This window comes from Pseudopodoces humilis, chromosome 10 (assembly GCF_049639895.1).
Source record: "Pseudopodoces humilis isolate 2021_Gansu_Grassland_sample_001 chromosome 10, ASM4963989v1, whole genome shotgun sequence".
NCBI lineage: Eukaryota > Metazoa > Chordata > Aves > Passeriformes > Paridae > Pseudopodoces > Pseudopodoces humilis.
In genome coordinates, this window is record NC_142209.1 from 20,929,214 (window position 1) to 20,952,257 (window position 23,044).

Below are 23,044 nucleotides of genomic sequence, written 5' to 3' on the forward strand. Positions count from 1 at the left end.
CAGTATTTTGCTTTCTGGGGTATAACCATAATTGTTTTTTAATGCACTAGATGTTTGCACCCTGCTGACTCGCTCTACTACACTCCTTTACACACAAACCTGCAGCTCCAGCACTTGGCCTCCAACATTTTCCATGTGGTTTAGATTGGAGCTGCTTTGCAGCCTTATCAAGAGGGACAGTCCTTATGACCCAAGAGATGGACACTAGTGTGTCACAGTGAGCATAACAAGGTCTTTATTAAACAAGATGGAGTAAAGAAAGAACATGCCAAGTGAACAAGCAGAAACAAGGAGCTCTGTGCAGCTCTTCAGGTTCTGTGTCAGGAAAGGGTAGTTTTCCTCCAGGCCAGATCTGGAGAAGATGGCATCAATACTGGAAGCAAAGTCCTCTGCTCTGGCTGAATAGAGTACTTGTGTCCAGGAGACATGGCCAGCAGCAGCTCCACACAGGCCACCCAGCACTAAATAAAATCCAGGGAAGGGCTTATAAACCCTGTGTTCCCAGATAAATTGTGTGGATATGTGAAGGGACTTGGAAGTCCTGGAAGGAATCCAGGTGGGGTGCCTGCAGCAGTAACAAATGTTGCTGTTCCACGGGTCTGGTTCATCTCAGCTCATCTCTGATATGGATGCATTGAGGCAGATTTTATATTTGTTTTTATGCCACTCGGCATTTTTCCTGGAGAGAGAAAAAAGAAAAAGCAGTGCAAAATCAGCAATATGAGAGGATATTTGCTCAGGAGCATGAAAGACTCACAATGACCTTGTGTGGGCTTTTCCAGCTCCACTCCAGGCTCATTTGCTACAGCCTCTTCCAGCTTCTGAGCTACATGATCAATCATTTCTACAAATTGGCATCTTTCTCTGCTGATAAATCTCCTTGACAATTCTTGTGTCCCCCTGCTATCCACTCCAATTCTACTATTTTTCCATCCTCAGCAAGCCTTTCTCTTTGTCAGGAGGCTCCTACAGGAGTGTCGGACTTAGTCTCATAGAAGTCGCTGGCAGCAACACACTGAGAAGAACCCAGACTGTGTCCACTTCCATTTCAGAGAATCTGGATCCCCTTCCCTGCAGCATTATTTATTATTTATAGTCAGGGTGTATATTTAAATTACTAAGCCTCTCTCAGATTTCTTAATTTCCTGTAACCACATCCACCTCTTGGGCATTACTACTCTGCTGATACCAATCTCACATGGGAGTGTGTTAAAAGACATCTTACTAGCAGCTTACAGTAAGTGTAGAGTGCTAGACAAAATTAAGATGATCTGAAAAAAACCCCATGATTAAAGAGCAGCACAAAGGGATATTAAAAAAACACTCCTGCAGTGTCTTCAATCTGAAGCGGAAAAAAAGGGATAACTTCTGAAAGTTAAAATTATAGTACAGCAGGACAAGAAAAGATTGGATAAGCAAAAGGCTAAAACAATAAAGATTATTAAACTTTCTCAAACATATCCATAGTCATTGCCAGCAATGAGTAGACAGATAACTGATAGATATCACTAACAATCAGGAGACAAATACTGTTAGATATCACCCCAAAAGCAACAGGGAACAGAACTGTATGGTTCACCTACATCTGAGACACTGTGAGTGGTTGTGGTGTTCCCAGTCTTGAGAACAACCAGAAAAAGTGCATGTAAGAGTGATAAGGATGGTCCAAGTTATAATTTTCACACAAAGTCATATTAAAGAGAATAGGACTTAGCTAAGGGAAAAACACCTGAAAACAGACAAAGGAAGGAGACATGACATATTTCCAAAACATGAAAAGTAGTACGGATAAGGTAATTGAGGAATGATTATTCACCATTTCTCATTTTACCCAACATGGGTAAAAAAAGAAAAATGCAATTAAATTATCAAGCAAAATATTTAAACATAGAAGATTTTCAGCAAAATGTGATAAAGCTGTGGGACATACTGCCTGAAGTGTTGTAGAAGTCAAAACTATAATTCAAACAGGAACTGCAGAAATTAATGGCTACTGTATCCAATGGTATCAAACCAAACTCTGGCTTAAAATCCCTAGAAAACAATTGTTCCCAAGACATACTTGGTTCTTGTATTCCTTCAGCCTCAGCTATCAAAAGCAGAACAGTGAGACTGACCTTTGCCAAAACCCACTGTGGCTGCTCTTACCAAGAGGTACTTTCTCCATCACCCAGGCTGGACAAGTGCTTTCCTTACCAGCGCACTCTGCTTGGCCTACAGAAGTGACTGTCTCCCCACCCTGGATACACTGTCTCTGAGTATTCAGCCAGGAATCACAGGAGATCTTCTTTGTTACCAAATTAGTGGAAATGACTTTCTAACTCTTACATAAATACATACTTAACTTAGGATCAATGTTGTTGCTCAAGTACACAGGTAAACAACAGTCATTATATACAGGCAAGAAAACACCAATTAGGATATCGGATATCCTAAATCACAATGAACATAAACATTCTGACAGTACAGGGTTAGCCTGCAGGTCCCCCAGGTCAAACCCGTTCCTGACAACAGAGGACTTTTATGGAGGAATAACAACAGGGCAAGCCTGCAGTGATATCCCTGCAGAATACCTATTCTGCTTCTAACATATTGTTGCTCAGTGTCATGGAATCAGAGCTGGTATCCTCAGGACTAGATGTTGACTGATTTTTCATCCAGGAGTCTGTGTACTTACTTATTTTTCCATCTCATATAAACATTATCTGCCTATCACACACAAGACAATGTGCTCTACAGTGTAATTATTTAGTATTCAGAAAAGCATCTCCCTTTTGTTCCAAACCTACAAGCCCACGTTTTGATTGGTGCACTTTCACCAATCCTTCTGTATCATGGGAGACAATGAACTATCATTCCTTATTTGCCTGCTGTATATAATGAGATTTTATAGGCTTCCAGTTTCTTCTCCCTATCCCAAAGCTATGCCCTCTAGCAGGGAAGATATCAGAACTGCCCATACTATTGCAGGTGTGGGGGTGCCCAATGGATTTACAGAATGGCCTGAAGATATCCTCTGTTCTTCTGTTTCTTCTCTAGAAATTCCTAGTATTTGGTTTGTATTTCTGCCTCAACTGAATACCAAATTATTGTCTTTACAGAACTCTTCTATCATAGATGTATTTCACAAATACAAGTAAGTAGATTAGGGTCCAGGTGCTGGATGTGTACAGTCAAATCTCTATGCCTATGTATTTCACTTTATATTCAATGCAAATGTCATATACTGCTATTAAACAAAGTCACTTTGTACAGGAAATCCTAACATTTTACAGAAAACTTTTTTTTCCTTACCGTAAATAACTCATTATCATCAAACTTTTCCACTTTATTACCGATACACAACTTAAATTTCACAGGAAAACCCCCAGTACAGATCCCTGAAAACTGTGATCTCCCTCTATACTGATTCCTATGTTCACTAAGTCTATTATTAAAACAGTATTGCAGTGGGAGTTAAGAAGCTGAAGCTGGTTGGCTGGGATCCACCTCACCCTCTGAGCCAATTTGAAACAGGTATTACTCCTCTATTATAACCTGACTCATGTTATTAAGGCCAGAAAGGAACCTCATCCTTAGTTACATCCAAAAGGTAACTGAGGAAGAATCTCTACATCTGCATTTGTCTTTCTTGGTCCCTGGATTTCAGGTGATCTCAGATATGGAACTTTACCTGGCTGTCCTGCTGGTGCCATCTGCACTCCCGCCAGCATTGGCTGCTGCTGAGCTGGTGCACCTGTCATTGGGACCTGCTGCATGCCTGAAGCACCTGCAATGATAGCACCAGCTCCTGCCTGGCCCGACTGGACAGATGCCCCAGAGCCTGGGGGTCTCCGGTTTGACAGCCCTTTCCCAAAGGCCACAGCTGCTACCAGTGCATTGGTATCTGCAGGGTTGAAGGTCTGCTTGTTCTGTCGCAAACCTGTAAAAAATAAGTTATTTTGGAAGTTATTTTTAGACTTGGCAATCAGGTCTAAAAAGTAGCATAGCTGGTCCTGAATTTACTTTTCAGCTACTTTAGTGCATACAATAGAGATGAGTTTCTTACAGGCTGTCCTACAAGAGTCTCAGCAAGGTCAAAGAAGCTGCAAAATCAATGAACACTGGTGATCCAAGAGCTTTTTCACTGAGAGCAGGGCGTAATCTGCTCATGGAAGGAGGATAGAGTGAGCTAACCCCTCCATGCCCATAAGAAGCTCCCACTAAAGGCTTGTTTGTTGAACCCCATGGCAGGTAACAAGCACTGTGACTTAGACAAAAAAGAGCAACACCCCCTTTTGGAGGCTCATAAGCAACATGTTGTCTGTATGTTTTTTTTACCACATATGTGCCCAATTATACTGTTAATCCCAGCTACTAAATAGAACCTGTGCTCTGGTCATGTGTCAAAGATGACAGTAAAAACACTGCCACTGCCTTTATGAGTAGTGTGTGGCACTCCTGGGAACAGTGAACATCACAAACAGAAAAGGCTGGCCATGAGCCTGAAGCACCCATTACCTAGACAGGATCACACAAGAGCCTGCCAAACATGCAGACTCCTTCAGAATATAGCTAAAGAGTTTCTCATTCACTGCTGCTGCATTTTCACAGCTTTTTTTTATTAATTAAAGTTGATTGGGAAGTTTTCTTAGCAGATACTTATCACCTCCTCAAAGGGGGATATGTCAAAGGGCTGGAGTGACCTTCCCACCATGCATAGGTCACACAAGGAAGACACACTGCACCCACAGGCTTCCTTCTCAAATTAGGGGGCTCCAGCACAGCCAATCTTACATCTTCTAGAATGTTTTCATTTATGCTGCTCAATTGTATTTCCCATGCTTCAGGCTCTCCAATATACCTATTTTGCCTTTTCTCTCTTAAGTCTGCTGCTTAAACCCTGTACTCCACTCCCACCTCAGGGACATACCTCCACTTTCAGATTCACGCTCCTCTTTACTGATTTTCTCCAGCAAATTTGAGCACATTTTGTTCAGACTTTGGATCTGTTTCTGCAAAATGAAAACTGTCAGAAACTGCCAGGATACCTCCAACTCTGCACAAATCAGCAAGATAAATGAACAAGCTTTCCCTTCCCAGGATCTGTGTAACCAAATGTAAGTGTTTTGGTAGCTGAGCGTAGAGTGCCCAGTGCTAAGGCATGCAGAAGGGCACTGTGGGAATGTGATAGCCTTCTCCTCTGACTGGTTGGATGGCACCTCCTGAGAACAGCCAGAGAGCTGGATACCCTTGTGAAACTGTGGAGGAAAGCAAACCTCAGCTAGGGTCAGCTGGAGAAATCTCAGACAGGAAAGGACACAGAAGAAAAAGAAAACTGTCAAATGGAAGGGTAGAGGAAGCAGTTAAAGGCCAACTTGTGCTCTAGGGATAAAAGGCAGAAGAATCAAACTCTTCTTTACCTACCTGCGCTGCATCAGGGCTAATTCGAGCTGCATCTGTGATCAGCTGCTTCTCCTGCTCCTCCACTTCAGGGTCGGGCTTAGTTCGAAGATGGTCGGGCACCACTTCATGGCTGAACACCGGGACACGCCCCTCTGTCTGCCGCTGCAACAGTGGGACAGGCCTCACTCAGAGCCTCTTCCTCCAGCCCAGCACTCAGGCAGCTCCAGACCAGGGCACAGGCCATGGTGCTGAACAAAGCTACAGGGGAAACCTCGATCTGGGGACCACTAGGAAGTTTCAACAACTTGCTTAGGAATTTGCACTGTGCCTGTTTAGTAACAGCAACATATTTATTAACAGGAACACCTTCTGTAAAGTGTATCCAGTGCAAGTGTTTGCAGGTGACAACCCCACAGCAAAGCAGCCCTCAGACAGCAGTACTTGTTGCCCTTTCTTCCTTGACGCCCAGAACTGAGGAACGCCCAGCTGAATATCAGGCACTCAAGCACTCTCTGATACTCAAGGGACATGTCTTACCATGATCTCCTCATCGCGGTCTGGAGACAGCACTAGGGGGATGATCACCTGGTTTCGCAGTAGCGGGGTCTTCTCATGCTTTAGCACTTTATTCAAAGTGTTCAGCTGTCCTGAGAGCAATGCAAAGCTGTCCAGAACTGAAGGCCTGGAAAAGCAAATAAAGATGGAAGATGAAAGGGGATGCCACATAGGGCTTTTTTCTCTTCACTCAAATGACTGAGGAGTGAGGAAACAACACTGTTAATCCTCAAATCAGTCTACTCCATACAGTAAGCAGTAAAACCTAGGGCTGAATATGCAGGTGTGGACAAACCCCAGTCCTTACTGGAAGTGGCTCAAATGCAGCAAATATCTCAGGGACATTACAAGCAGTACCACTGAAAGTGACAGTTGTTTGGGATTTCAGTAACACACACAGAAGCACTTCTTTCCTTGTCATTACCTCTCCCAGTGAAACTCTGGAGCAAGGTCTAAGAAAAAATTTCATCCTAGTACAGCCAGGAGAGAAAATATTTATAGCCTGGCTATCCAGACTAAGAAACAATGAAGCTAAATAACTGATAATCTTTTCAAGGAGGTCCTCTTCAGTTTGGTTTCTGTGCGGGATTCATCAGCTCTCCTGCTTTTTGCAACATTAACTATAAATGTTAACTTGTTTGTGAAGGGCAGACACTAAGATACCATATAGTTTATTAAGCTGCAGCTACCAACATCTTTATGCTCCATATTCTCCAGGAAGAGAATGCCATCTTGCAAGGCTCCCAAACCATGTAGTAAAGCAGAACCAGCAAAACACAAAAGCTCAGCTTATATCAGAGCCATAAAAAGCCAGAAAATGTCAGGAAACACAGAAAGAACCATTCCTCACTTTATAGTATGTGTGGATCTCTAAGGTCTTTCATCTGAGAACTTCTACTCACTGCAGATGCAAGTCTAGTTCCCATAAAATGTCTGGATTAAAAGGTGTTTGCATGACTCTTATTACTCTACAGCATGAAGCCAATGGATTTCAGCTGGTTTTCTTGTGGAAGATGTGTAGTGGTTCCTCCAGCACAAATGTAAAAAGAAAATTTAAACCTATTGACAAGAACATAATGTTTTTTTAATTAATCCTTTGAGCCAAGTCTGAGAGTTCTGGCAGTGATCAACAGTGAGACACCTTACCATGTGAGTCGGTCATACTCGTTCTCCAGCTTGTAGATAAAACTGACCAAGGAGTTCTTCAGGTCAGCCACCTGACTGATGAGTGCCTCCAGGGTCAGCTCCAGCTGCTTCTCCTCTCTCTAAAAAAAGACAAGACAGACAAGGGAGGAGGACAAAGACGTTGTGAATCCACACCCATGCATCCATGACCCAGCCAGTCCTACAGACAACCTCTTTTTCAGAGGAAGCAGAGGCATTGGAGATAAAATTCCTATTATTTCACACTGACCCCTTTCCCTTGGGTCAGACTACTCAGGCAAGAAATTTGTGTCTGAGACAAACACTTGGCCAGCTGCCCTGTTAAAGATCTAGATGAGTGTAATGAAGACATCATCACTTATATCTGCTTTTTACCCCATCAGGCAAAGTCATCAAAGTTAGCTCACACCACCTTTGTAAGCCACTTAAGCTAACCCAGATCAAAGATGAGCATTCCCTCAGCCTTTTCTGACAGCAGCTGTGGGTGCTGTGATGTCTTCATCCGAATTAGTCTTTGCAAAATGACTGCCAGGATCGTTTGTGCCCTTCACCTCATTCTTTACTTTCTTTCTGCCCACTTTCAGCTGCCAAGGAAACTGGCAGCTCCCACTGGCCTTATGCCCCACAGACTGGGGCTGTACCCACACACACACATCTCACCTCCTGCCTTTTGCTGGGATTACATGGTTTAAGAAATCTTCCCCACTGACATCCTCTTCTGGGTGAGGGAGGATGGTGACAGACAAAGTGTCAGGACTGGGGATGTGTTGCCAAAGACATCAAGGCATATCCTTGACTCTTGCAAAAACCCTCTAAACTGCTATCTACTCTTACTCATACTAAAGTATTACACAAAATATAATTAAAGTCCCAGGCCTAGGGAACTTCTCGTGTAAACTGAGGACTGTACAATAATAATATAATAAGCATGAAGAGGGTGGGACAAAACTATCAAATAATAGAAAGGGAATACCGATTGGGAAAGCAGATAGAGTGACTCAGGCTGTTGGCATGCTCGCTATTGGGTTTGTTGTTGCTCTATTCAAATACACTGGCCCAGTGTAAGCTTCATGGAGACATTATCAGGCACCTTCCATGTTCATGAAAACACAACATTATTCTATTTTATTTGTACTCTGACAAGTTGGTAATCACTGACGGGACTTAATTTCACTTTAACCACCTCAGAATAAACAGCTGAATCAACCTTATTAAAATTTGATCCCCAGTCCACAGAGTGGATTCATGGAACAGACTGCTGCTGCTGTTCCACCTAGAGATAAAAGCACTCTCCTTCATCTTGTGACAGGACTAGTCAGTTCCTGTCCAATTAAGAAATGTGCCCGTAACAGTTTGTGTGCACTGTGTTTGTGCAAGGAGGTTAACTACTGTCTGTGTTACAAGCTGGGCTGGTAGCCAGTGTTTTACTGCAGGGGTGCCAGGCATATGCACCCATGGCAACTCCCCTGGCCCCCTGCCTGTGCTTATCCAAGAGGCCCTCAAGAGGATGAATGAAAGCCCATTGCACAAGGAGCACTCTCACGGCAGCAGTGCACTCCAACCCTCCTTCCCATGGCTCTTCCCAAAGCCATCAGGAGCTGGAAGCAGATGCAAGCAGTGCAATAAGCATACAATAAGACTGATCAGTGATTCCAAGGAATGCTGTGCCACTCCAAGAGGATACTTTGAGGAACTTGTTAATAATGTTAAAATTGGCCCAAGGCAGTAAAGACAGGGCTTATGGTAGGGGTTCTGAAAGACCTCCTGATACTGAGCAACTGAAAGGTAAAGGTCAAATTCAGAGTGGGTAAAGGTACAGCAGTGCAGGTGGTGAAACAAAGGGGGGAAAAATAATCCTGACCGGCAAAACAAAGGGGGGAAAAGATCCATGACTTTCTGTACACAATGACATTATCAGAGCTGATAACATTGTAACTCAACAACAAGATCTCATGATTATCTGAGGGTAACCCATGAAAACATCTGCCCAATGATGGAAAGGCAGTCAAGGAAGTAAAAGTGATCACAGGAGTTATTAGGCAAGCAACAGAAACTAAGCATCATTATGTCACCACATAAATTAATGCCTCCTTTCCATCTCCAATATTACATGTCACTCTTGTCCTCCCAACTGAGAAGGGATAGAGTAGGACTATGTACTAATAAAAGCAACGAGGATGATGAAGAATATTCATAACTAAAAAAAAAAAACACCAACAAAAAATACCCTAGTAAAAAGACTGGTATGAGTAAGTGGCTAAAACAAGGAGAGACAATGTAACAAATCCTATAAACGAGGAATAGCGGGACAATTCATTTTCACTTTCTTTTCCAGCAAGACAAACAGGAGATCTGTATGAGGCCAGCCGGCTGCGCTTCCAAACAAACCAAAGGAGGTACATCTTTACAGCCTATTAACCTGTCATTAATGCTCTTGGGACAATACGGATGCTACAAGTTCACAGCACTTAATAAAATAGTTAGGTTCTTCTCCCATTAATGACATTTCATCCAAGCGGGACCGGGGCACTCACGCTCACCCCACAGCCATGCAGCAGCCAGGGGCTGCGGCACAGCAGAGCAGAGCAGAGCAGAGCAGAGCACCGCACCGGCTGCTCGAGGACGCGCTCGGCCGCCCGCCCCGGCTGGGCTCGGCCCCACGGAGCCGCCCGGCCCCGCTGTCCCCGGCCCTCACCTGCATGGCGGCGATAGCAGCGATGGCGGCGATGGCCCCGCCCCGTTATCCCGGGAGAGCGGCACTTCCGGGGCGGGGCTGCGCGGACATGGCGGCGGCCGAGCGGCCCGGGGGGGGGGGGGGCCCGGGGCGGGGGGGGGGGGGCCGGGGGAGCCGAGCGGGGCCGAGCCGGGCCGGGCCGGGCCGAGCCGGGGCCAGAGGCGGGCGCGGGGGACACGGCCGCCATGGGGAGCAGTGGGGCCGGCAGCGCGGGCCCGGAGCAGCCCGGGGTGAGGGGCGGCGCGGGCACTGTCCGGGGCTGCTCCGGGAGTGACCTGGGCCGCTGTGCTCCCGCCGCAGGTGGAGGAGGCAGGGCACGTATTCCTCCTGATGAAGAAGGACTATCGCATCTCCCGCAACGTGCGGCTCGCCTGGGTCCTCAGTCGCCTGCACCAGGTCATCCGGGCCGTGCCCGAGCCCGAGCTGGTGAGTTGGTGCCCAGGCCTGCATGGGGTCACCCCTGCTGCACCACTCAGCAGCACCTGCACCCTGCAGAGCGTCTGAGCCCCATCCCTTTCTTTGATTCTTCCTTTGGTGTTTCTTGATGTTCTCTCATGTTCTCTCACTTGCTTGTTCTGGCAGGTAAAATCAGAAAATGAGCTTGATGTTCTCAGCATCCTGCCTAATGGGTGGCAGCCAGACGACCCGGTCCAGCCCAGGCCCTACCTCCTTGTCCCCTCTACACGGGTCACCTTCCTGGCCCGTCAGTACCGATTTGTGATTGAGCTTGATCTAAGCCCTTCCACAGGGATTGTGGTAAGAGCAGAAACTGCCTCTCCTTGGGGTGTTCTGCATTAAAACAAACCCATTTCTATTTGCTGAGTAAAGGTTTATTGCTCTCGGTGTCAATCTGAGCTTTTGCAGAAGTCTTGCTTTTTCCAGGAGGGAGCCATGCTGTGCCCCTGGCTGGGAACTTAATGGCAAATTCTATTTCTCCACTGGATACTTAATGTGTGACTTCTGTTTACAGGAGTTGTCACTTTAATCTAGCTGCCATTGCAGAAGGATGTTCGCTGTTGGCCATGAGCAGTGGAACAACCAACAATGAGATTAAAAGTCCTAGAAGATGAAAAAGCTGTTCCCTTTCTCTGTTTCTGTAGGATGACTCAACGGGGGAGATAATTTTTGATGAAGTGTTTCATGCCCTTTCCCGATGCTTGGTGGGATTGTTAAGACCCTTTCGTATCCCTGGTTCAGACATTATCTACCAGCCAGAAATCTTTGTCACCATCCAGGTGTATTCCTCCATCATTGGCCTGCAGTCCCACCAGGTAAAGTTCAGGCTCTTCCTGGGCACAGTGTGAGCAGCTCGCTGTGCTGCACAGGTGTTCTGTGAGTCCAAGGGAAGGGGGACAGGTGGCAGCTGGGCTCTGCTATCTGTGATGCTGCAGGCTTGTCTCACTAAAACAGGTAGCTTGGCATGATGCAGAAGTGCATGTGAGCAACTTCTCTTTCCTGGGCAGGAAGCAGAGGTTTCTCTGGAGAATGCTGTCCTCGGGCATGATCTTAGAATTGGGCCACAGGGAATATTTTCCTCATGTTGAATGTGTGCTTCTTGTCGTTCTTCTTCTTTTGTTGTTTGGGGATTGTTTTTGTTTTTAATTTCTGTTGATTAATTCTTTTTGCCTGTTTTAATTAGCTGGAAGCATTCAAGAAGAGCTTGTATGACCAAAAGCTTGTTTGTCTATTCCAGCTCTGTAGCAGTGGTTAATTCAAGGATAATTGCCTCTTCCTACAAACCTTGTTCTTTTTGCACTGGTTTGAATATGCTGCTTCTTGCTGGAGGGAGCAGCCACCCCCTGTATTGAGGTGTATCAGTGAGATTTCACTTGTGTCAGGGCAAGTCTGTTTAAAAAATTCGAGTCTGGTTTATGGGGCCAATGTTGTTTTTGAAGTTCATCCTTGATCTCTTCTACCTTATAGTATTTTCACATTACTATTGTGTTTATGTATTTCATCCCTTTGCTAATACCAGGGGAAGTGTGTGTGGTAACAGGAAGAGCCTGTTAGTCTATGTTTGTTCCCTCCCTTCCTTTCCCCAGCCCTCCCTGCCTAAGCCTTCTGCCAGGGTTTGTGTTGTACCTGAGGAGTGTGGCCACCACTTTGGTCTGTTCTGAGGTGCTACTGGAGTAAGTGTAGCAGGAATTTCTCCATTTGCTGTTGATGTTTTATATGTCATCTTGTCCAGCAGTCCTGCAGACCATCCTTCTGTGCCTCAGTATCTCCCCTATTTACACTGTATTGAGTGCTCTGAAGTTGCTACATTTTTCTTCTTGGGACCTCTCTAAATTCCCACTTTGTATGTGAGGCTGTGAACTGTGATCTCTGGGTACAATTGGATAATTATATTCCTTTTATGGAAGAAAAGGTGTATGTGTGTATCACTCATGCAGGAAAGACTCTCTGTGGTAATCATTTATTTCTCCTGTGTCACTATGAGGTCTAGTCCATGTGAGACTGAGGGAATGTGGATAACATGCAGCACCCCACCAGTCTGCTGAGGTCTTTGCCTGCATGTGGTATCTTCTTTGTGTCTGGTTGTGGACAGGGATTGCCTGTACCAGGGTTACATCTGTAAACACTGGTGTCATGTCCCCTGTCACCCTGGGGAGTTTCTGTGGTGGCAGGCTTACTCTGTCACATCACTCAGCCTCTTTTGTAATGTCCACTCTAAGCGTTTCTTTATTTCAACTTGCTGTTTCCCTTGCAAAATAATTTGATCAGTCTATAGGTAAGGTAGATTAGAACAAACAGGCCTTCCTTAGGAGCATCAGACTACAGTTGATGGTTTCTAGCAATGATCCCACATCACTTTCTCCTAATAACTGCTTATCCTGGAGAAAGTCAGATGAAGTAGAAGTTTCTTGCCCAAGGAGATTTCCCAAAGTGTCACGTAAGCTGCTGTGGGATGGACAGCAGATGCCATGAGGTACCGCTGCTCACAGGCAGTTGCTTTTGAGCAGGAACAGAGAGAAGAGGCCTGTGCTGTATCTGTGCTTTGTCAGGGACATGTTTCACCTTCACTGTGCAAAACTGTGTTCCTGTGTACCACCTTGGGGGCTGGTGCTATAAAATCTTAACTTGATGACTGACACGTGTGTCCTTGGGCCAGGTACTCTTCCAGGGCTGTCAGCTGGATGAGACAAAGCGGGAGGCCTTTCTGCACCAAGTTTACACACAGCTCTGTGCCTTTGAAAACAAAGTGGCAGAGATGCTACAGCAACAGTATGAACCCAAACCACAGGTAAGGAGGTCAAAGGTAGTTAGGCTCTCTTGGCTTCCTGTAGAGCTGCACTCTGAGGCCCCTCTGAAGTGGGGTGGCAAGAGGAAAAGTAGCATAGGTCTGCAGAAGGAGCAACTAAGGGGTTGGTGAGATGATGTTGTGGGATCCAGTAACGAGACATGAACGCTGAGGATGCAGAACAACTAAGTGTTTAGAAGGACTGATGAGGATGGTTACCTCCCCCAAAGCTAATGTGCAGTAAGATCGCTTGACTGTATCTTGGGAGAAATGGTAGGATGTGCTTTCTCTCCAAAGAAGATGGTGGGAGAGGTGATTATGTCCATTTAATTAATCTATAAATAGCTGTGAATATGCCCTTAGCCCTTGTTACATTTCTTGAATGAAAATACTTCCTTGTTACTTATGAAAACTGGCCGTAAAGCTGAATAAACAGGTAGTTTTTTCAAGTACTTGAAATCTGTAACAGATGCTGCTTAACAGCCATGGATATTTGTATCGGTAAATTAATGATAGAATCCTAGTATGGTCTGGGTTGGAAGGGACATTTACAGATCACCTCCCTTGACCTGCTGGCTATGCTGCTTTTTGATCTTGTAGTCAAAGTGATTGCTGGTCTGGCTGAAGTTATTTAGTCTTTAGTTAGCATTAGTTATTAGAGTTTTGGCAAAAGGGAGGAAAAAAAATGTCCCAAAATCAGATGACTGGGAGGCTACTGGTGATGTATTGCAGTTGCATATCTGAAGTGCTTGGAATCTCACATTCTAGCTGAAATTTATATGTTTCAATGCTAAAACTGCCAGTCCTGAAACAGAAAGTAGATTGCTGGAAGTAAATACCTCGACTGGTGAGTCCAGATGGTGTTTTTGCAGTGCTTTGTATGCATTCCTGCTTGATGCAATATTTCTCTCACGGTAAACTACCCTGTAACTTCTTCCATGCAAATAGAGGAGAGAGACGCTTTTGCAGGCCAGAGGGACTGGTGAGTCCTGCCACAGGCTGTGGGGTGGAGGTGGGAGGCCCCAGGGGAAGGGCAGAGACTGAAACTTTTTTCACTTTTGAAGTTGTGCTAGCTGTATCATTGTTAACAAGTCTGAATTTAAGGCATCTGGCAAATTAAAGTGATGGACAGTCAGTATTTTTTGCTCATGGGCACAGACTGCTCCCATTTCTGCATAGCAAAAGTTTAGTTAGTTCTAGTTTTACTTTCCTAGCTCAAATCATCTGTAGCTTTGTAGAGCGGGGGCGTCTCAGCCATTCTCTGCATTAGCAGTAAAAATGAAGCAGTATTTCATTACAGGGTTGAACTGCCAGAGCCTTGTGGGGATTAAGGGACTATGAATACAGTAGGTTTCTCACTGTTGTAATTATACAAATTTCAGGCTTTGCCTAGAGGATATTTTTCATAGAAGATGCAGAAGCCTACCTGCATTTGTTTATATCAACACTGCATAACGAGGGCCATTTGAGTTAAATACATAGGCACTAGACTTTGTCTTTGAGGCTCCTTGCCCCCTCTGCTGCAGAGCTTCACAAGTGAGACATAGTTGCCTCTGCCTCTCCAGTGTTTCTGGGCTGAATATAGTAGATTGAGTAGATGCTGAATAGCTGCAGCTTCTACTAAGTTACAGGGGGAGAAAGAGATATTCATCATCTGTTTAACTGGGAAATACTTTGCTCCACAGAGGATTTTTACTGACTGTGAAGTGTCTCGTATTTCCCCTTCTATGAGAAATCAGCTTAATATAAAGCTATGAGCATGCTGTCCCTCTACCTTCAAGCAGCCTTGCCCATCTGTTCTAGGGGGCTCAAGTGACCAGGATTTTAACATCATCTGGAAGTTAAAGCTGCAAATGGACTCTGCCGCCGTGGTCCAGAGTACCATGGGACTGCTAGACTGAAGGTGTTTGGAAGAGCGAGAACTAGAGCTAAGCTGAAGTGTGCCCCATGGGACCTTGTGTTGGTTTTTTCTTAACTTTTCCAGGTGGATTTATCCCCCCTAAGCCAAGAGAGCCCTGGTGACATGCAGGAGTCATCTGGGAGGAAGCCCAGTGTGTCTGTGGTCACTGCTGACGTTGGTCTGGTCAGCATGGTCCGGCAAGGGATCCTGGCCCTGCAGCTGCTGCCCTCCAACTCCAGCGCAGGTTGGCTGCGTCCTCAGGGTTAAGGTTTGCCTGGTTGTTTGCAAAGGGTTGTGTTCCTTCTGCCATAGGCTGAGGTTAATTTTATAAGGGCTGGTGTGTGCATGGAACTTTCTGTTAAGGATGAATTTCAACAGAGACATTTACTCTGCATTCTGGGTTAAATTGTAGTGGTGGGAATGGGGAGGACCACACTGTGCCAAGTGCTGTGTATCAGTGTTGGGGAGTTTGTGAGGCAGTGCAGCTGTGACTGTTGCTCCAGGCAACCTGGGGTGTGAAGAGCTGTGCCCTTTCTCTGTGCTGTGCTGTACCTAAACAGGATGTTTTCCAGGTCTGTAATGCTTTGGAAGCTCTAAACAAGCCTCAGGATTTTCCTTCTACTTTTACCCTGCCTAAACTTTATGTCTAGTGGATTTACTGGGAGAATGATAGCTGTTTGAGATGGAAGATGCACTAAGATGTTGCCTTGTTTACAGGTATTATAATAATTACGGATGGTGTGACCAGTGTCCCCGACGTGGCTGTGTGTGAGACTTTACTCAACCAGCTGCGCAGTGGCACTGTGGCCTGCTCCTTTGTGCAGGTATGTCTGCTGGAACCTGGCAGTGTGCATACCAGAGGAAGGCAAGTGGACTGGTGGTGGTGGCATTTACCTCCAGAGGAGAAGTGGGGGCCTTCTCTGTCTGTTTGAGTCCATCTGCTTTGTTCTCAGCACTGCTGTTCTCTCTCAGGTGTCTCCTTTATCCATCCCATAGGTGGGCGGTGTCTACTCCTATGATTGCAGCTTTGGCCACGTTCCCAATGTGGAACTGATGAAATTCATTGCCATGGCCACTTTTGGTGCTTACCTCTCTACGTGCCCTGAGCTGGATCCCCTGAGCCTGGATCTGAATGTGTATCACAAGGCATTTCTACTGTACTCCTTTCTGCGTACTGGGGAGTCCCTGAATCCAGAATATTACTGTGGTGAGGAATGTGCATGTTCTTGCTGCAGTAGATGGATGTCTTAGAGCCCCTCTCTTTGGGGAGGCTCCCCAGGCTTGGTTATGCTGATACTCTCCCTTGTCATGCCTTCTGTAGGCTGTGGGCACAATCGGTCACACAGTCTCACCTGTAAATCCCTTCCTGGTTCCAGGAATTGGGTGGACCAAGGGAAAACAAATGTCCCATTTTCCACCATTCCCCTGGCTCAGCAATCTGCAGTTAGGCCCACTGTGTTGGGCCTTGGTGAGGGATCAGAAGCTCTTGCCTGCCCTTCCGTGCACACTGGCTGGCTTGCAGGTGAGGATGTTCTGGAGAGCTTGTTCTAACAGGGCTTGCAGACGGCAGTTTGGATTGAAAAACTAGACCCCTGAGAACTATCCCAAGTGCCTCTCTGGTTGCTTTTATTTTGTGACTGTTAGTGATAGAGTGTGTTCCAGGAGAGATTAGTTTAGTTCAGTAAGACATGGAAACACCCTTTCATGTCCCAGTGATATGCTGGTGCCATCTGCTCTTTCTGTAACTTGGCAGCAGAAGCCACATAAACTGGCAAATTTGAAGAGAGCTGGCTTGGGACTTGGAAATGTTGAATCTTAAAAAGATCAGCTGTTAGTGGTTTAAGCTCCACATCCTGATACCTTTTAAAAAGCACCTGGGAACTCAGAGTTTTCCAGAGAAATCTGAAAAGCCCCAAATCTTGCTGTGTGACTGTTGAAACAGATGTGCAGTTTCTGCCTGTCTAGGCTGAATGTGGAATTCCAATGTGAGCCTGATCACAAGAGCTGTCCGAGAGGAAGCAGTGCCTGCCACCCCACCCTGTCTCTTTCTCAGGCCTCTTGGCCACACTAATGAACCTGTTTGCTGTATTGCAGAATCAGGAGTGGGTGTAAGTGGTGCCTGAAGGATGTACTGTTCCTCAGGCAAGCGGGTGTTCCCAGCAGCTTTCATGAAGCTCTCGGGGAGGCCTGTTGCTACAGGATGGGGCTCAGGGGAGCTGCTCCCTCACAAACCCATGTTTGGCATTTGCAGTGTCCCAGCACAGGCTGTTCAATGAGCACCTGGTGTCTGCAAGCAGCAACCCTGCGCTGGCGATGCGGAGGAAGAAGCACACGGAGAAGGAGGTGCACGCTGACCTTGTGAGCATTGTTTCGGTCAGGCTGCGCGAGGGCTACAGCATCCGTGAAGTCAACATCACAAAAGGTGACTGCTGCCTTGAGGGTTGGAGACTCAGCTAGGACTCTGTTCTCAGCTGCTTAGAGGAAGGCACAGGGTCTGCCATCTCAGCAGTGGTGGAACTGTGGAGGAAGGAGCCATTTTCTCCAAGATCTGTTTTCATGAGTAATTGCCTGATGTAGGGCTGCCCAGTATTGTGCAGTTATGCACTTGCCAGGCTCACCCTCTGTGGTTGTGCCTAGGGAGGGACAGCCAGTGATGCTCTATATCTTGGAAATGATTCCCCACAATTTTAGAGAAACTAGTGACAGAACTGGGATTTGCAGAGGTTTTTTTCTGGATTTCATCTATATTTCTCCTTTTTTTTCTTCTTTTTCTAGTTCTAGCACTCCAAAATACTAACATGAAGTTTAGCCCTTTGGTACAACAGAATTAATGCCTCGAAACTACAGTTTTTCATAGGAAGAAATTGGGCGAAACAAAGATATTGTTAGGTGAAAATGTCAGATCAGTCGGGACCATAATCAATTCTAGAAGACCATGAAACCTTCCAGTGATCCCATTCTCTTACTACTGCTTACTACTCCTGTTGACTCACTAGATGTGGCACCTGGAGTGTGAGAACTAGCTGCTGACTAGAGACCTTGAGGGGTTTGATTGTCCTTAGGAGTGCCAGTAAATCCTACCTAAATTTCCATCTCCAGCTGTGACCAGTGGTAGTACTTTGAGATGAAAAAATCCAAATGCAAGCTCATTAGTACACTAGAATGTGTTTTATATCAGAGTCTGTGATCTAACTCTAAAACCATTCCAAACATCCCATGTGATATTTTCTCTGAATTTACTGTGCTCTGCCTAAAAACATGTAAATCCCTTCTGCCACTGCTCTGTTGGAAGACTGTCCCAGAGATTCATTGCTCTTTCTCTAGCTTCCTTTCTAAATTCCCTGAGACCATGTTAGACCTGTGTGGCTATTATCTTTAATTAAGTTTATCCTCCTCTGACTTGCACAAACATATTTAACATCATCTTTCTCCTTGTAATTTACCTTTTGGCAGGTTAATATTAAGCAAGCCAATTTTCACATTTCTTTTGTAAGGGCAGGCTTTCTCTTTTGTTTATTCAGGTTAATAGCTCTTTTGTTTTTTTTCCCCTTAAGTTGCTTTCTTTTCAGTTTAATCTCATATTTCTCAGAACAGTTGATAAGAGAGCTGTAAGTGTGGTTTTATCAATGCCTTGTTCAGCAGTGTTAATGTTTCTCTGGTTCTGAAGTAAAATACCAAATCTGATAGACCAAGAATCATGTGAACTTTCTCCATGATTGTGTTGCAGAAATCCCTGAGTCTTTCACACACCTTTTCTTTCAGCTGATGAGTCCTTGGGGGTGTTTTATTGGGTTTTGTTTGTTTAGTAGTCCCTAAATGTGCTGTCCTTCACATGGTAGTACTCTTAAGTTTGTCTTGTTCAGTTCACCTCACTGTTCCTCTGTGATGTCTGGCAATTGCAGTTCATTTGCCATGATGCATCTTATAAACTGAATGGAACTAAATCACCTTTTTTGGAGGGAAGATTGCTAGCAATCATAGTAGGATAATTCCTAAAATTGGTCTAACATAAATCTCCCTAATTTCTTGTTTCAGGAATTTTCTATTAAAAGTAAGTATCTGCTAAGTTTTCCCAGTGAGACAGCTGTTCTAGTATTGCCTGCAGATTGTTTTCACTAATGAAGGGGAGGTGTGAGATTACTTCCCTTAAATCCAGGCAAATTAGATCCATTGCACTCTTTGTCTAGGAATGTCTGTGAAACAATGTGACAAGTCCGTTCCTGTCCACCCTCAGTGTCTTCTATTCTTCTGTGCACAAGTTCACTCACAGTTTGAGCAGTGCTGGATAAAAAGCCTTTTTCTTTAGTCCAGCAGCAATGCTGAAGTGCTTTTGGTGACTCTGTAGTCCTAGATGGAAATGCTGGAAGAGCATTCACCAGGTATGAATCACTCAAAAAGCAGTCAGACAAGTTCATCTTATATCCTTTTGTACAAAGGTATAGCTACAACCTCTGTCTCAGGATATTGTAAAGCAGTGAATTCCTGCACTCTGGAGGAATGTATTAGAAATATCACCACATGTTACCATGCTCCCTGCATTTTCCTCCAGGTATTTACCTGCTGGCTTTTACTCCTTGGAATGCTGAATGGATTGGTCTCCCATTTTTGCAAGAGCAGAGATCAGCAGCTGCTGGATCAGAGTGACCTTCTGTGGTGAATAACTATGGGCAGGTGCACAGGGAGGAGTAAGAGCAGGATAAACACACATGACAATAATCTCCATTCTCCTTTCCTTTTTTCTTCTTTGAGCCCTCTCTAGCTCTTTGCAGCTCAGGGGCTTCTTGAGGCAGAAATACTTTCTCTGTATTTTTTAGAATAAATTTAAAAATGAAGTGTCAGAGGTATCAAAAACATAGAGTGTATTTCTATGCATCCTTCAGACTAGGAGCAGATAATGTTACTTAATACTTGGGAAAGGCTAAATGCTCTGGGGAGTTGCTGAAAAATTTGCTGAACTAACAGATTAAAGTAGAGTTGAGAAATGATCAAGACATTTAGACATTCAGCATTGCCTTTGCTAAGGAATAGCATGTTTGACTAATCAGAGTTCTCTGAGCTATTCTACAGAGAAGTGTATAACAAAGAACAGTTAATTAACCTGGATTGCTAAAATTTGCCAATTAAAGGCTGTTAAGGTGCCAGCTGGCTGTGAAGCAAGAGGAAAAAAGTGCAGTTGTGGACTTTGACACTGTCACCTTTCTCCTTTGCTTTACCATAGACAAAATAGAATAAATGGCTAGTTTTGTGCTCAGAGTTGCTTGGAGAGGTTGATTGTGATATTTATAAGTGCTCTGGTTACTCTCACTATTTGATTTTTAAATATTGAGGTATTTAGGAGGCAGCTTGGTTAGCTCTGCATTAGGAATGCAGGAGTGCATGTGAAGGGGAAAGGATTGGAAGGTATGGAAGGCAAGGAAGCTATGGGGTCATGGTGTGTAATGGAGCCCAGTTCTTTTACTTTCTGGGACATTGTCGGGGGATCTCCCTCTAACAAAAAAAAAATAAAATTCTTACTGACCATTTTGTGTTGAGGGCAGCCTGGAGGACGGTTTTCAAAACATAATCTTACTCTGTGAATCAGTCCAGCACCAAAACTGGCTAGTCACTAACTGAGCAGTGAGAATGTCTTCCTGATTCCTGTCACTAGAGAATAGCCAAAGTGAGCTTTCTGATAAAAACAGAGTTGGACTTTGTGAAGGAAATCAAAGTAGAAAAAATTTTATTAGCTATTAACTCAGGAACCAGAAAGAGATTGCTTTGTAGTAAAAAAAAGCCAAATATTCATTTAGATGTAACTTCAAACTAAGTAAATATTTTGCCTGTGTTTTCAGTTTTGCTTGTGTGGGATCATAGGAGTCAATTAGTCCAGGATGACTAATGGAAACAGAGGTGGAAGATGGAAATATTTTCATTTATTACCTAAGTAAAAATGTAGGAATTTACTTATCTTGTTTTGCTGTTGCTGAAATAGAAAGGCTTTATTATGAGAACCAAAATATTGTGCAGAAAGCGGTGGATGAGCCCTAAAGCAATGAGTGAGGTGACAGTATGAAATAAAGAGATGAATCTATAAATTCTTGTTTAGCCTCTGATAAACAAGACAATCTTCAGAGGAAACAACAGATGGTGCAGTCCTGGAAAGTGCATTTATAGTAACAGAAACCATCCATTGTAGAAAATATTAGTGATCTTAAATAAAATACTGCTAATCCCCCAGATTAAGTACAGGTAAAATACAGTATACACTTTTGATTATCTTTGTTCAAGAAAGGTGAATTCTTAAGGTGCAGGAGGGTCTGGGTCTGTTAAGGGGAATGAATGTTCTGTCACAGTAACAGCTGAAACTGGGTAAGGATTTCTTAGTACTGCACACTCCATGTCAATGTTATGGAAATGAAATTTCTCAATAAAAATAATCTAATCAAAAGAACAACTAATCATGAATTTGGCATGTACTTTGGAAAGTTTCTTCTGAACATTGATGGGGAAGAGTTCTTTGAGGGAGCCTCCCAGCAGGGACCATGAAAGCAAGAAGATGGCTTTAAAGTGGAGCCTGTGAAGGGGATGGCATGATGTGCTTATGACAGCAGCAAATGCAACTCTGCAGGAAACAGAGTGTCAAGGCTGATGATCTGTTCAGAACGTTTCCAGCACATCCAATCACTTATCACACAAACCCTGCAACTCTGGCAAACTGTAGAGCAGGCTGGACATAGAACAGATGATCAAGCAGTTGAAATGGCAGCAGTCATATGTTTCCCTGGGATGTTTCAGTACAAATACACGTGCACAGTCAGCAGGAGTGGGACAGTTCTCTGCTCTTTTGGCTCAGCAAGGCCTGCTGTCAGGTGTTTCTGTTAATCTTGTTAGACAGGCTCACTTAAAGGAAAAGGTAAAAATGTACAGTATGAAGAATAGGTGAATATTCATTCTTAACATCTTAACTTTGGGAAGAGGAGGTAAACATGGTGAGAAGCTTTGAAGATTGAAATTCTAGATTGCATGAAATACAGTCTGTGCAGGATGAGTAGAGATTAATTCAAGAATTAGGCTTCATCTTCCAGGTTGTTTATGATCTGGGTCCATCAGATGCCTGTGTTTCTGCAATGGGATGGATTAACTGCAGTGTGGATGACAAAACTTTATAGTTGAATGGCCCTGCTCACCTGTGCAAAACAACAGTTTTCTTGGAAACAAAGATGAGGCTGTGAAGAAGGGAGCCCATTGCAAATGTCAGCAGCACCTCCTCTGAGTTTCAGTTGCCTTCTGTAGTGTAGGTAGTACATGTATGCTTAAATAACTGAGAACTCTTCACTAAGCGCTTCAGTGCAAGCAAAGCCTCCCTCAGTTGGAGAGGAGAGAGACTTCAGATAAAGCAAACAGTTGTTAAATTACTTTGTTCCCCTCAGCAATCAAACAATCTCATGGTTCTCATGAATCCCTGGTCAGAGATAAAACTCAGATGTGTATGGAACAAGCACCTGAACTTGCTCTTCTGCTCCAATGCAGGTGGATCTCAGCTGGAGGTGAAACTAGTGCTGCTTTGGAAGCATAACATGAGGATTGAGTACTTAGCTGTGACACCCTGGCCCCTGGACCCATCAAAACGCAGCACTTGGGTGGAAGTGACAATGGAGGGAAGCTATGACATTTTGCATGACATCAGTTGCACCATGAGGAAGCCTATCACCAGTCTGTACCGCACCACAGTCATCCGCCGCTTCTGGAACACCTTGCAGAGGTGAGCTGGACCATGCCCAACAGTTTCCAGTGTTACCAAGTAATTCCTCCTTGGCATGCTAGGATGAGGGTTTTGCAGGTGGCCATCCCAACCCAGAGTTCAAAAGGAATATGCTCTGAGAAAGTGGCATGACTGATAACAAGTTTACTGTCTAGCAAAGGAAAACACTAAAACTGGTTTGTGATCTAGTTTGTAAGAATGCTTCAGGGTAATGGTATTGCTGCTCCTGAATCTGGATCTTGGGATGCAAACCTTACCTCTGACTGCCATCCCTTGGAGGTCTTGTGTTCTTATAGCACACCTGTGCAGCTGTGCTGCATGGTC

General features: G+C 44.6%; 2 protein-coding genes across 9 annotated transcripts in view; one reads left to right on the forward strand and one right to left on the reverse strand.

Moving 5' to 3' along the window:
• On the reverse strand, positions 1-9,840 carry MED8 (mediator complex subunit 8). 2 transcript variants are annotated; one of them, XM_014250696.2, is made up of 7 exons: positions 7,087-7,205; positions 6,843-6,999; positions 5,923-6,067; positions 5,407-5,547; positions 4,913-4,994; positions 3,674-3,922; positions 1-679 (listed from the first exon to the last, which is right to left on the reverse strand). In XM_014250696.2, exons 2-7 carry the CDS (start codon positions 6,893-6,895, stop codon positions 615-617), a joined length of 735 nt encoding a protein of 244 aa, XP_014106171.1. In that variant the 5' UTR covers positions 6,896-6,999; positions 7,087-7,205; the 3' UTR covers positions 1-614. The 2 variants fall into 2 exon arrangements, with proteins under 2 accessions (XP_014106171.1, XP_005521120.1); XM_005521063.3 differs by lacking the exon at positions 6,843-6,999 and adding an exon at positions 9,800-9,840 and having other exon boundaries at positions 33-679.
• A 302-nt stretch (positions 9,841-10,142) lies between these two features.
• Positions 10,143-23,044, forward strand: part of SZT2 (SZT2 subunit of KICSTOR complex) — a 63,134-nt gene continuing 50,232 nt past the window's right edge. For 6 of the 7 annotated variants that reach the window (XR_015773363.1, XR_015773362.1, XM_088060585.1 and 3 more), the window contains exons 1-9: positions 10,143-10,264; positions 10,421-10,594; positions 10,939-11,109; positions 12,951-13,082; positions 15,064-15,223; positions 15,697-15,803; positions 15,976-16,186; positions 17,231-17,401; positions 22,489-22,720. Coding sequence is in view for 5 of the 7 variants with exons in the window: in XM_088060585.1 (XP_087916711.1) it covers positions 10,169-10,264; positions 10,421-10,594; positions 10,939-11,109; positions 12,951-13,082; positions 15,064-15,223; positions 15,697-15,803; positions 15,976-16,186; positions 17,231-17,401; positions 22,489-22,720 (1,454 nt within the window). In the remaining 2 variants the exon portion in view is untranslated. Of the gene's footprint in view, positions 10,265-10,420; positions 10,595-10,938; positions 11,110-12,950; positions 13,083-15,063; positions 15,224-15,696; positions 15,804-15,975; positions 16,187-17,230; positions 17,402-22,488; positions 22,721-23,044 lie in introns of those variants that run through there. The other variant, XM_088060586.1, reaches the window with a different exon arrangement.

What these genes read in the sequence shown, in the direction of transcription:
- MED8 (XM_005521063.3), bottom strand. An exon ending in ACCGCGATGAGGAGATCATG is followed by an intron (nt 5,548 to 5,922) that starts GTAAGACATGTC and finishes CCACTGTTGCAG; the next exon opens with CGGCAGACAGAGGGGCGTGT. An exon ending in TTAGCCCTGATGCAGCGCAG is followed by an intron (nt 4,995 to 5,406) that starts GTAGGTAAAGAA and finishes TTCATTTTGCAG; the next exon opens with AAACAGATCCAAAGTCTGAA.